The sequence below is a fragment of the Hyperoodon ampullatus genome, assembly GCF_949752795.1.
Source record: "Hyperoodon ampullatus genome assembly, chromosome: 5".
NCBI classification, from domain to species: domain Eukaryota; kingdom Metazoa; phylum Chordata; class Mammalia; order Artiodactyla; family Ziphiidae; genus Hyperoodon; species Hyperoodon ampullatus.
The window spans coordinates 144,137,738-144,150,251 of record NC_136918.1 but is presented as its reverse complement, the minus strand read 5'-3'; the positions used below and the strand labels follow the sequence as shown (position 1 = coordinate 144,150,251).

The 12,514-nt window shown below is 42.1% G+C and overlaps 1 protein-coding gene across 1 annotated transcript in view; it reads left to right on the top strand.

The window, feature by feature from the left end:
• The window catches only part of HSF2BP (heat shock transcription factor 2 binding protein), a gene marked incomplete at its 5' end in the record, with an annotated part of 86,268 nt that overhangs the window by 6,777 nt on the left and 66,977 nt on the right, over positions 1-12,514 (top strand). The window contains one exon of the mRNA XM_079704424.1: positions 7,830-7,933. Within this exon, the coding sequence (XP_079560550.1) occupies positions 7,830-7,933 (104 nt within the window). The remainder of the gene's footprint in view (positions 1-7,829; positions 7,934-12,514) is intronic.

Sequence of the window (12,514 nt, the reverse complement as noted above, 5' to 3'; positions counted from 1 at the left end):
GTTGTTAAGTAGCAAGAAAAAGACAAATCCCAGAGATAAGGAGTTGCAAATGAGAAATGTTTTAAACAGCTCACCTTGTAACATGAGGACAGTTTTCAATTAAACTGATCTTGAAGCTTGAAATCAGAGGGGTCAGATATTTTTGTTTCACAATTAAGTCACCAAGTCTAAGAATTTCCTGCCTTTCTTGGTTGGTAGGTGTTCATTTTGGAGAGAGATGATGGAAAAGCCACTCAGCCTGTTTAAATTTTCATTGTCTTATAGAAGACACTTTCCAAATGAATTATGTTGCATTTGAGATGTTAAATGATGTAATTTAAAAACAACTTGCCGCCTTAGTGGCAGTCTGTCAGATATTCACTGAGGCGTTGGAATTATTTAATTTTACGTGTTGACACCAAACATAAACTACAGCGGCATTACTGACATTTTAAAATTTGCAACATTAGTTTTAACTTAAAAAATTTATTTGTTTAAATAAATATATTTAAATGTTAGTAGAGTGCCTATCAGCAATGAATACAAAGAAGTGCAGCCATGATATACTGGAGAGATATTTTTTTTTTTTTTTTTTTTTTTTGCTGTACGCGGGCCTCTCACTGCTGTGGCCTCTCCCGTTGCGGAGCACAGGCTCCGGACACACAGGCTCCGCGGCCATGGCTCGCGGGCCCAGCTGCTCCGCGGCATGTGGGATCCTCCGGGATCGGGGCACGAACCCGTGTCCCCTGCATCGGCAGGCGGACTCTCAACCACTGCGCCACCAGGGAAGCCCTGGAGAGATATTTGACTAGGTTTTTAGCAGAGAAAAAAAGTTACTTTCTGTAATTTGAAATCTGTACAGCAGCACCTTACCTCTGTGAGCATAGTCCCGTAGAACCTTCTGTGGTGATGAAGGTGTTGTATGATCTATGCTGTCTACGTCTGTTTTAAAAATAGCCACTAGCCATCTGTGGCCAACTGACCCAGTGCCATTTATTGAAAAGGCAGTCTTTCCCTCCTGTGCTACCGTGTCTTTTGTCATAGTAGCTAGTTTTATGTGGGTCTGATTCTCAATTCTTTATTAGCTCTGTTATTTATTTTAAAATTATTTTTAAATACTAGTATTTATTAGTGTTTGTGTTGATTTTCTGCTAGGTTGTTGTTTATTCTGGCTCCCTGATGAAACTCTCTTGTTGTCTATTCTGGAACATATTGGTCACAGTTATTTCAAAGTCTGAGTCTGATAAATCCATTGTCTGGACCACCTGTTGATCTGCTTGTATTGTCTATTTTTCCTGTTGGTAGTTCTGGTAATTTTTTTTTTTTTAACTGATTTATGGATTTTAAAAAATGAAGTGTGTAGAGGCTCTGGATGTTGATATTTTTCTCCAGCAAAGGACATTTCCCCCTTGGCTTCTCTCACTCAGTTAGAATGGAGTCAGAGTAGTTCACCTGAATCCAGTTAGGCATTGAGCTGGTTCACGGCTGGTTTCAGTCTTAGTTCCAGCTGGCCTGTTTCTAGTTCATTCTCCGTCTTAAGGTTTTAGCTCTTCAGCTCTTCAGCTCTTCTTTAGCTCTTAGGGTTTTAGCTCTTTAACTGAGAGCTTGAGTCATTTCCCAGAGTCCTTCCATCTAGGCGGGCCCTGCCTGACCTTCAATTCTTTTCTCTTTTTAAAAAATATTTATCTATTTATTTGGCTGCACCAGGTCTTTGTTGCAGTATGCGTACTCTCAGTTGCAGCAGTGTGGGATCTAGTTCCCCGACCACGGATCAAACCCAGGCCCCCTGCACTGGGAGCGCAGAGTCTTACCCACTGGAGCACCAGGGAAGTGCCCTGACCTTCCGTTCTGACCTCTCCAGCGCCATGAGGTTGATGACAGCTCTGCCTGGCCTCCTGGCCTCTCTCCACTCACCGCCTGCCCACCTCCCTCTGCAGCCCCTCTGTGCTTCCCCTGTGCTTCCGTCTCCTCCAGGGTCATGGCCTGGCCCAGGTCTCGGCTGCCTGGTAGCTCTGCACTCCGTGGCGAGATGCTCTGCTTAGCTTTGCTGCCTCTTTGCCTGTGCTGCTTTTGAATATGCAGATGCCTTGGGGAAGAGTGGTCTGGAAGGTTGGGCTTGCTCACTTCAGTGCATTTCCCTCTTCGCTAGGTCTCGGCTCTCAAGGCCTACATGATTTGGGAACTCTCAGATACTTTGAAAAAGCTTTTTTCTGGTTTGTTCAAATTCTGCTTTCCTACTTATTCTTGCGGGGGGGGGCGAAGATTGATCTGCTGCATCACCATGCTGGCTGGAAATGGTTCTTCCATGTATGTTGTTATGATTTTTAAATTGTTAAAAATGTATTGTGATGTCATACAGAAAGGACAGGCTATAGAGATGTTCCAAATTAATGGAGACTGAAGATACATGACAGTTAAATGCAATACCTGATCCTAGACTAGATGCTGTACCTTGAAGGAAGAAAATGCTGTAAAGGGCAATTTTAGATCATTTGACAAAATTCTAAGGTCCGTGGTAGATTAGGTAAACGTATGTTAATTTTTCTCAAGTTGACAACTGTGTATACTGGGTAGCTAAGACATTATCCCTATTCTTGGAAAATGTTCACTGAAGTATTTAGAAGTAAAGGACCATGATGTATGTAATTTACTCTAAACTGCCTGAAAAAATGTACTGTGTGTACGCTTGTGTACGGTCCAAATGATGAGCAAATGTGTGAAATGTTAACAGTACGTAAGGGTGGGTAAAGGGTATGTGGGTATTCGTTGTATTATTTTTATTTATGCAACATTTTGTAAGTTTGAAATTATTTCCAAATAAAACAGCGAAAAACATATTGTAAAATGGAAATACTAATTAAATGTTTACAGAACCATAAGCATCCCTGAGGCACTTGGGTTCTTAGCAGTGGGGTTTGAAAAGTGCTGCACTACGTGATTTCTAAAGCATTTGTGGGGTGTTTTGAGATTAATTGCCCAAGAGTTTGATATTAATGAGAAGAGAGGGGGACCTCTGTTTCAACTCAGAGAAGAATTATTCTGGCCCATAGAAATATGAACTAGGGACTTCCCTGGCAGTCCAGTGGTTAGGACTCCGCGCTTTCACTACTGAGGACGCGGGTTCGATCCCTGGTCGGGGAACTAAGATCCCACAAGCTGCGTGGTGCAGCCACCAAAAAAAAAAAAGGAAAAAGAAGAACTATGAACTAGAGAGAGAATCATTAGAGAGTGGGATAATCATTAAAGAGTGAGTGCCAAGAAGATATTATTTAATTTGACCAAAGGTTTATTGTGGCCCATATGAGATAATAAATACCAGAGTGTATCAAGTCCAGCTCCTGGCAGGAAACAGATGGGGTAAACAGAGCATATCATGAAGCGATGACAGACCAAGGTGGGCAGGGTTTGGGGAACCAGCACAAGGGAGGCGAAGGCCCAGAACCTGGAAGAGTGGGGTGCCGTGGCCCCCCAGCGAGCGGCCAGACTGGCAGGAGGGTGGGTGCTGGGCAGGACCATGCCTCAGCTCGGAGGAGGAAACCACTGCTGCTTGAACCTGGCAGGGGTAATGTAGTGGGGAAGTCGATGTCCCACCCTGCCTCCTGTCCTTGTTTCCTGTGGGAACCCACTGTCCAAATCCAGCAGGCAAGGGAGCCGGTCGCTGTGGAGGTTGAGTTCAACCTTTTACCTCTCGGGACAGAGCAAGTTGGAGAGTGGATCTGAAGGGCGCGTGGAGACTGTCCAGAATGCAGGGGGCTGGGAAAGGAGAAGATGGACTACTGTTTGGGGCTTAGTGGACTGAGGAGCAGAAAGGTAGCCAAGGTGGAGGCGTGGAGACATATGTTACTTGGACAGATCACTACCAACCCCCCAGTTGTTAACATTGCATTTTATGCCAGTAAATGAAAAGCAGAAGTCCCTGACTCTTTGGTTTGGGAAATAACTTTAACAGAATTCGTTTGAGTTCAGCAAGGTTGATCTTAGTTTTCTGAGATAGAACTCAGTTGAAAATCAATCAGGTAGGTATTCACTGTATGCCTGGTATGTGTCAAGCTCTGCTAGGTGATGTGGGGATATAAAAAGGATAAGATCCGATCCTTTTCCTTGATAATTCACCGGCAGACTGAGGAGCTCCAACGTGGAGGTGTGAAAAGGTAGTGCCAAGTACACTGGCGGTGCCAGCATAGGACAGATTCCTATTAGTCTCACGTTTTCTTCCTCTTATGAGAGAGTGCTTCAGTGGCCTTTACGTTAGAAAAAGAAGCAGATTTTTGGCAGCGCAGGAAAAAAAAAAATTCTATTTCCATATTCTGGTTCCAACTCTCCTCCCCCACTCCCTTTGGTTTGTTTTAAAAATTTGACAGCTAATTAAAGTGTCGTTTGGCTGGAAATGCATTTAAACTCTTTAACTGAGGTTTTTTTGTGTGTTTAAATGAAGCCCGGAATATTCTCATCTTTTCACTTTTTCAACTTACGTTTTTTGACAGGCTGATTAAGTTAAAATGAGGTCTTTAGGGTGGGCCCTAATCCAGTATGACTGGTACCCTTCTTAAAAGAGGAAATTTGGACACAGAGACAGAAGTACACGGAGGGAAGATAATGTGAAGAGACAGGGAGGAGGCCAGACAAAGGCAGAGGCAGGTTGGGGTTACACTGCTGCAAGCCCAGGGACGTCTGGGGCCACCAGAAGGTGGAAGAGACGGCAAGGATCCTTCATCCACAGATCTCAGAGGGCACGTGTCCTTGCCAACAGCTTGATTTCAAACTGTAGCCTCCAGGATGATGAGAGAATACATTTCTGTTCTAAGCCACCCAGTTTGTGGTACTTTGTTATGGCAGATCTAGGAAACTAACATACCCTCCAAATCTCAGCTCATCGTAAAGATGGATTCCATCAGTAGCTAATTCTAAGTTCTTTTCTAAAACTATTAGTGAGAAGAATGTAAAAGTTGGTGGCTATTAAAAAGCCCTTATTTTGGATTTGAGACTCTTTACTGAGCTATTTTGATTAAAAAACAAATATTTTCTTTTTTCTTATTATATGAAATATCTGATAATTTATTAAATATTACAATTAATAATGTATTATAAACATGCCAGGTGGTAAAGGGTAGGAGAAATCGATCCCTTTTTTTATAGTTTATATTTCTTTAGCTGGGTTTTAGTCACCCCGCTTTTCATTTATGGCTCTCTGTACCCTTCCTGTGAGTAAGTTGATAGTCATTCTCATGTTATTAAAGCTATCAAAAAAGGATTCTAAGTTTCAGAAGATATATAGATGTTGAAATGGCCTGTGATTTAGGTTGTTTCTATACACTGATAGTCTGTCTAGGCCACCCTTTTACTCAGATTTCTCCATTTTGAATGCTAAAGCTTAGCAGTTGAAATACAGTCTAGGCTGGGTGGCAGCCTCTTCCTCGTTCTAATACTGAGGCTGGGTAAGGTAATGTCTTGACCATGTCTAATGTACTATATATGTATTATTTCTGTCCCTGATTTTTTTAAAAAATTGCAAAAGCAATATATCCTCTTGTAGAAGAATAAGACATACAATCAAAATAGCTGAGTTTTTTTCTTTATCCAAGGATTAGCTGGACTGTATAAAGAAGTGAAATTCCTTTATGTGACAGGTATTTATAAAAGTGTCTGCTCGGTGCCGTGTACTGTTCTAGGCTCGTGAGATGCATCAGAACACGTGAAGATCCCTGCCCTCATGTTTTAGGCGGCAGGCATGCCCTGTGGGCCAAGTTGAAAATGCAGGGAGGTGGCGGCAGTGCTCCCTTCTTGCCACAAGGCGGTGGCCTTGTACAGCACAAAGCCACCACCTGCCTCCTGGAGGGCCTGGGGTGGGTGGGTTGACACCCCTGATACTGCCTTTGAACTCTGGGGGGTAGAGTAGGATGGTTTAACCCCGTCCCTTTGTTATGTTAACTTACAGTAAGGTCATAAGCAGCTATATAGAGTGAGAGATTATGAAATTACCGTAATGAGTCTTTTGGGTGGTCATAATTAATTCCTACATATTTTTACACGTGAGCCATGTAGTTTCCTGTCTTCTTTACCATGTTTGAGTAATATACAGTTTAGTAATAGAAGAAAAAAATTAAAAATTAACTGCAAAGAAAAAGCTTTATGCCACCAATGATTTTATCTCAGTTTTTGTTCATTTTGTTTCTTTTTGTCTGTGACCATCTGCAGTTCACATTTCATTCATAATTATACATGTTTTCATTTAACATTGTTACAAAAGGCAGGTATGTATTTTTCAAAGTATAGCCCTTGATTGATATAGTTGGTTTCTTGGGTGGCCAGGATTAGTGGGACAAAATAAAGAATTCCAGTGAAAGTCATGTTGTGGCATAATACATCCCACCCCAGTTTCTAAGAAACCCGTTTTAAGAGAAGCTTTGCCAGCTGTTTCACAATCGTTAACTGAACATTTAGCTTTAGGTTTTAATCTCCCTTCTAGGGCAAAGGTCTCTAGAAAATGTAGGCCTCCCTTTATTTTTCCAGAGCTTTTGGAATGCCTGCATTGTTCTTGGCACTGATCCCACCCCCCCCCCCCCACCGCCAGTGTGTCGTCTGGGCTTTCCTTGCTGTCCCAGACCCCTAGGTCATAAAGCCACACCCCTTCTCTTTTGTCCATTGGAGGAAGTGTCTGGGAGCCACTTCTCTAGGGTGGAGTGATGCTCCATTTTTCCAGCATCTGCCCTATGAGGCGCTCTCAGGGCAGACTGCCTTGTACTGCCCTCCATTTTCCCGCTATTTTACATCGCTAGGGCTGGGTTCCGTTGTTTGCTGTTGCTGGCTGTGTGTTGATCTCATTTTGTTGGTGGTGAGAGATGTGGCTGTTGCCCTGAAGCAGTCCCTCTCAAACTCTGTTCCCAGGCCAGCAGTATCAGCCTCACTGGGAACTTGTTAGAAATGCAGATCCTCAGGCCTACTTCAGAGTCAGAAACTGAGGATGGGGCCCGGCAGGCTCTGCTTGGACAAGCCTTCCAGGGGATTCTGATGCACAGTAAAGTTTGAGAATCACTGTCCCCAAGCAGTGCTACTTTAATTAAGAAGTTACACCAGTAGCTCTGAGCATAAGTCCCCCCCCAAATCTTGGTATATGTTAGCATTAAAACTGATGATATCTTAGTCCTTGAAGTCAAGGCACTTAAAACTTTAAAGTACCTGTTTCTTTTCTTTTTGAATGTCAGTATTTCTGTAGCATAATATTTTTTATTTAGAGTTGACAATACGGTTGATTTCAGATTTATTAACATGGATGTCTTTTGGGATTTTTCTTGGCCCTTTGAGTTATCACCTGAACGAATGTGGTAGAGAGGGAGCGTTCCCTACCTCCCATCTTTCACCGTGGCCACCTCTTGTCTCCATTGCCGCTGCTTTCACTTCTCCATTGACTGCGGCAGCAGCTGTTCCCGTGCAGTCAGTCTGCCCGTGGTGAGACGAGCTTTGTGAATCAGCCCGGCTGGCACCGTCTCCTCACTGAGCTGCCTTCTGCTTTTTATGGAGCAGATACAAGTCTGTGCCATGAGACAGTCGGGCTGCTCAGCCCTGCCTTCAATCCTTTAAATAACACGCTTTCTTAAAACCTTGAGTGCAAGTCTGGCAGTAAAATGAAGTCTTAAAAACAGAAAACAGAAAACAAAAAGGTGCTTTCTGCCATGGGCAAAAAACTGACAAAACTTAAAAAGCAGGACTTTTAGAATATTGGTTATTCAAGGACTGGTTATGTGAATAATCCTACCCAAGAAATCAGGTTTTCCTAAGAGGAGATTAAGCAAAATGGATGCTCAGGAGAGATTAGTGATTTGAAATACTGAATATTCTTATGTCTCTTCTAGATCTGGAAAGGAAAGAGCAAGAGTTAGAGCAACTGAGAATGGACTGTGAGCACTTCAAAGCCCGCCTGGAGTCTGTGCAAGAGGACAGCGTGAGAGAGAAGAAGGTACGATGCTCACAGGGTCCCTGTAAAGCACCAGCACTGCGGCCGTGACCACAAAGTGGTGCTGGCCACAGTCCAGCCCTTAAGCCTCAAGACATTGCATTTTTACATGTATTTATTCTGAATGGGTTGGAAAATAGTTGATCGTTTGGATTTTACAACCATTTAATGTGGGGGATTATTTACTTGGTGCCTTTTAATAGTCACTTACTGTTAATTCAGTGTTTAAAAGCCCGATCCAACTTATTAAAACTCATGCATACAATGATTTATAATCAGAGATAAATATATTAAATAGAAACATTTGTAATTAACTTCACACATCATTTACTGATGTTTTAGAAATAACCAATTATATTTCATTTTAATATTTGGGGAGACTAATAATATTTCTTAAAAATTATACATTTTTTTGCATGGAATAAGTTATTTCCTCTTCTATAAAACTCGAACTCTTCTGCCACTTCTGCTGAAATTTGGAGCTTGAATTTTTATTTTCGTATAGTAAAGTAGTAATAGTACTAGTGACAGAAGCTGGGATGTTTTGTTAACTGTGTGCTGGCAGGTGGTCAGCAGCTGTCCATGCATCTCACTTGTTTCTCCCAGCACAGCTGGGTCAGCAGGTGCTGTTAACCTGCCGGAGTGCGAGGAGGCTGGTCCCAGGCCCCACTGCCGTGCGCCAAGCTTTGTGTCACGCTACCTCCTTGTGTGGAGGAGTTCTGAAGGTTTGTGGCTGCAGTGGAGGTTTTCCAAAACTGATGGATTTTGTATAGCCTTTATTTTCCCCCCACGTATTTGTTAATTGTTTATTTATCAAGAAAAACTATTCCTTAGCCCAGATATTCATAGTTCTTAGTTTCATAGTTTAGGAACACAGGTAAGTGACAAACTGCCATGGAAATCAACCCAAAGACATTCTTTACATTCCAGAATCATTTTGCACTCTGAAAGACAGTAGCTTTCCTCATCGCCTCAAAATCTTTGATGGAATCATAAATCCTGTAGAAATCTGCATGTGCCTTCTTTCTTGGTTCAGCCACAGCAAACTTATAGAAAGCTGCAGCTCCCAGAGATAACAATGAATGCTCCAGCAATATGAAATTGCAGACACTTGGCCAGAAGGCCATGCATCTGAGGTTTCATCAAAGAACTGGAAGCCACGGTTGTTTTTCTCCTTGAGAAAGATGGCTCAACAACATCTTTCCAGACTGATGGAGAAATGGACTGTATAGACTTTAATACCGAGCAAGTAGAGAAGACCAGGGAAAGAGTTTTAGTCTCACAACTGAGTTAGGTTGAGTGTCACACACTGAAAGCTGAAATTCTAGCTCAGTCATGTTCTATTCAGATCATGATACACTAAGATGGACGCATGGTTAATTTGTCTGGACCTAAAAGTTTCATTGTCTGAAGGAAGTTGACCAGCAGGCAAGAAGGAATTTGATAAACGTGAACAGTGCAATCCATTGGTTCTGTACTCCTTAAAATACCAAGACATCCTTGTTAAGGTTGAAGCCTAAATTGGGCAGAATCTTAGATTTCCTATTTTTTAAAATTGATAAGCATAGGAAAAAATGCATGTTTGGCTGGCATTTTAGATGTAATGCTTAAAAATAAGCCACTCAGGGAAAGTGCCAGAATAGAGGAAGAAATGGCTGTGGTAAAGTAGTGTCAGATCATCAGCATGTTATTGCCCAGACACTCTGACCTTAGTTAAAATGTGGGAATATTTTAGGTTAAACCATTACCTATTTCCAGTTAAGCCTCCTGCTTAATAGTCCCGCCAATTTAATACAGGTTGGAGCCCCTGCAAGTTTGCTGTGACAAGGCCCTGTCTCTTCCTGCTGTAGGGAACTGGCAGTTCCCTTTTCTGTGGCCTTTTCTGCCCAGGTCTGTACAGATCTTGAGGCTGGACTCTGGAAGCTTATTTTAGAGTTGAGGAACTAGGAAAGAATCCAGGGCTAGATACTCAATTACAGTATTGCTAGTAAGTACTTCAGTTGGGGTAAAAGTCATTAAGGAGAAGGCAGACATCACTGAATCCAGCATGTAAGGAAAGATCAGAAAACAAAGTGCGGACTCAAAATTATAAAGGAGATGCTGGGTGAGAAGCAGCGCCTAACCCTCTAGAGGTTCGTCACTGGGACAAGAAAAGCTTGGTTCGTGCCCTCCGTTGAGGTGTTTCCTCAGTGACAGTCGAATGGGGTCAATTTGGGCCTAGTTGGGCCTTGTTGTGATCTAAGGGGTGGGCCGGGAGAGTCCTGGCAATAGCAGCCTTTGAACTCAAGAGAAGAAAGCGCCAGTGAAGCTGTTGGAGGATGTCTGAATTACTATTTGAAGGACTGTGCTGCTACTGTAGGGTTAGGTGAGACCTTCCACAACGTCTCTGCTGGCACAGCATTTAGTGCCTGGCCTGCTTTCCCGTGCGCGTGGACTTGCTTCAGACAATGGGCAGAGTCACAGCATTCTCTCTAAGGAGCCATGTTTCCCCGGCTTACCTATGGCTTCATCCTCTGTGTGTTTTCTTAGGGCAGCATCTTTCATAGTCAGTAAACTTAAATATGGACTGCTATTTTTTCATTATCTATATTTTTAATTTGTTAGGAAAGAGTTGCTGCTTTTGTGATGATAAATGGGAAGTTGTTGCAAACATTGTATGTTATTTCAGGAAAGTTTTTAAAAATTAACTGATAGTATAGTTCAGTTATTATAATCAGAAATGAACTACACAAAGATTTTAAAGGAATCTTTAAAATTTTGTGCTTGCTACCCTGTTATGTATGAGTATTCGCTTTAGGTAAATATATCAGAGTTTGATTATTGTTTTTTTTAAAAATACAGCTTTATTGAGGTGTATTTTGTATACCATAAAATACATCTGTTGTAAAAGTCTAGTTTGATAATTTTCAGTAGATTTATGCAGTTACACAAGTGTCACCCAAACCAGTTTGTGTTTTAGTTAAGACATTTTTTGAAATAATTATAGATTCACAGAAAGTTGCAGAAAGTCCAGGGAGGCCCAATACCCTCTACCCAGTTTCCTCCAGTGGTAAATAGCTTTCACAGCTACAGTTTAGGGAAACCAGGAGACTGACATTGGTGCCATCCACAGTGCTTGTGCAGGTTTCACCAGTTTTACCTAGACTTGTTTGGAGTTCACCAGTTTTGCCTGCACTTACTTATGTGTGTGAGCATAGTTCTGTGCCGTTTTATCATGTGTAGATTCATGAACTCACCTCCGCACTCAACATACAGCACCGTTGCATCACCACAGAGACCCCGTTGCGCTACCCCGGTGCACCCATGCCCAGCCGCTTCCCCACGCCTGCCTCCTGGCAGCCACTGATGTATACAGTTGCCACACGGTATCTGTCTAATTCTCTTATTTCAAGAATGCCATAGAAATGGGATAATTCAGCCTTTAACCTTTTGATACTGACTTTTTTCACTCAGATCCTTCCAAGCTGTTGCATGTATTAATAGTTTGCTTCTTTTGATTGCTGCATAGCATCCCAGGGTATGGAAATATCACAGTTTAAATGTACTCCCATTGAAGGACATTTGGGACATTTGGGTTGTTTCCTTTTTTTTTTTTTTTTTTGCTATTGTGAACATGTGTGTATAGGTTTTTGTGTGAATATATGTTTTCATTACTCTGGGATAAATGCCCTAGAGTGCGATTGCCGGGTTCTGTGTCAGGTGCATGTTTAGTTTTGTAAGAAATTACCAAATTGTTTTCCAGAGTGGCTGTACCCTTTTACATCTCACCAGCAAAGCATGAGTGATTCACTTCCTCCACACCCTAATTAGCATATGGTGTTCTCACTATTCTTTATTTTAGCTGTTCTGATAGATGTGTTGTAGTGATTCGCATTTCCCTGTTGGCTAATGATGTTGAACATCTTTTCATGTACTTATTTGTTGTCTATATATTCTCTCCTGTGCAATATCTGTTTGTGTCTTTTGCCCATTTTCTAGTTGGATTTTTTTAACTGTTAAATTTAAAGTGTTCTTAATATGTTCTAGATAAAAGTCCTTTATTGGATATATGGTTTGCAGATTATTTTCTCCCAGTGTGTGGCTTGTCTTTTCTTCTTCCTCACGGGGTCTTTCACAGAGCAGAAGTTTTACATTTGGATGAAGTTCAACTTGTTGATTTTTGTTTTTATGGATTGTACTTTTTGTGTTATGTCTAAGAACTTTTCACCTAACCCTAGGTCCCAAAGATTTTCTCCTGTTTTTTTTCTAACAGTTTTATATTTTTATGTATTTTGTTTATGATTCGTTTTGAGTTAATTTTTTTTTTTTTTTTTTTTTTTTGCGGTAGGCGGTCCTCTCACTGTTGTGGCCTCTCCCCTTGCAGAGCACAGGCTCCGGACGTGCAGGCTCAGTGGCCACGGCCCACGGGCCCAGCCGCTCCGCGGCATGCGGGACCCCCCCAGACTGGGGCACGAGCCCGCGTCCCCCGCATCGGCAGGCGGACTCCCAACCACTGCGCCACCAGGGAAGCCCTTGAGTTAATTTTTGTATAAGATGTGAACTTAACGTTGTGGCTCATTTTTTTCTTTCTCTTTTTTTTTTTTC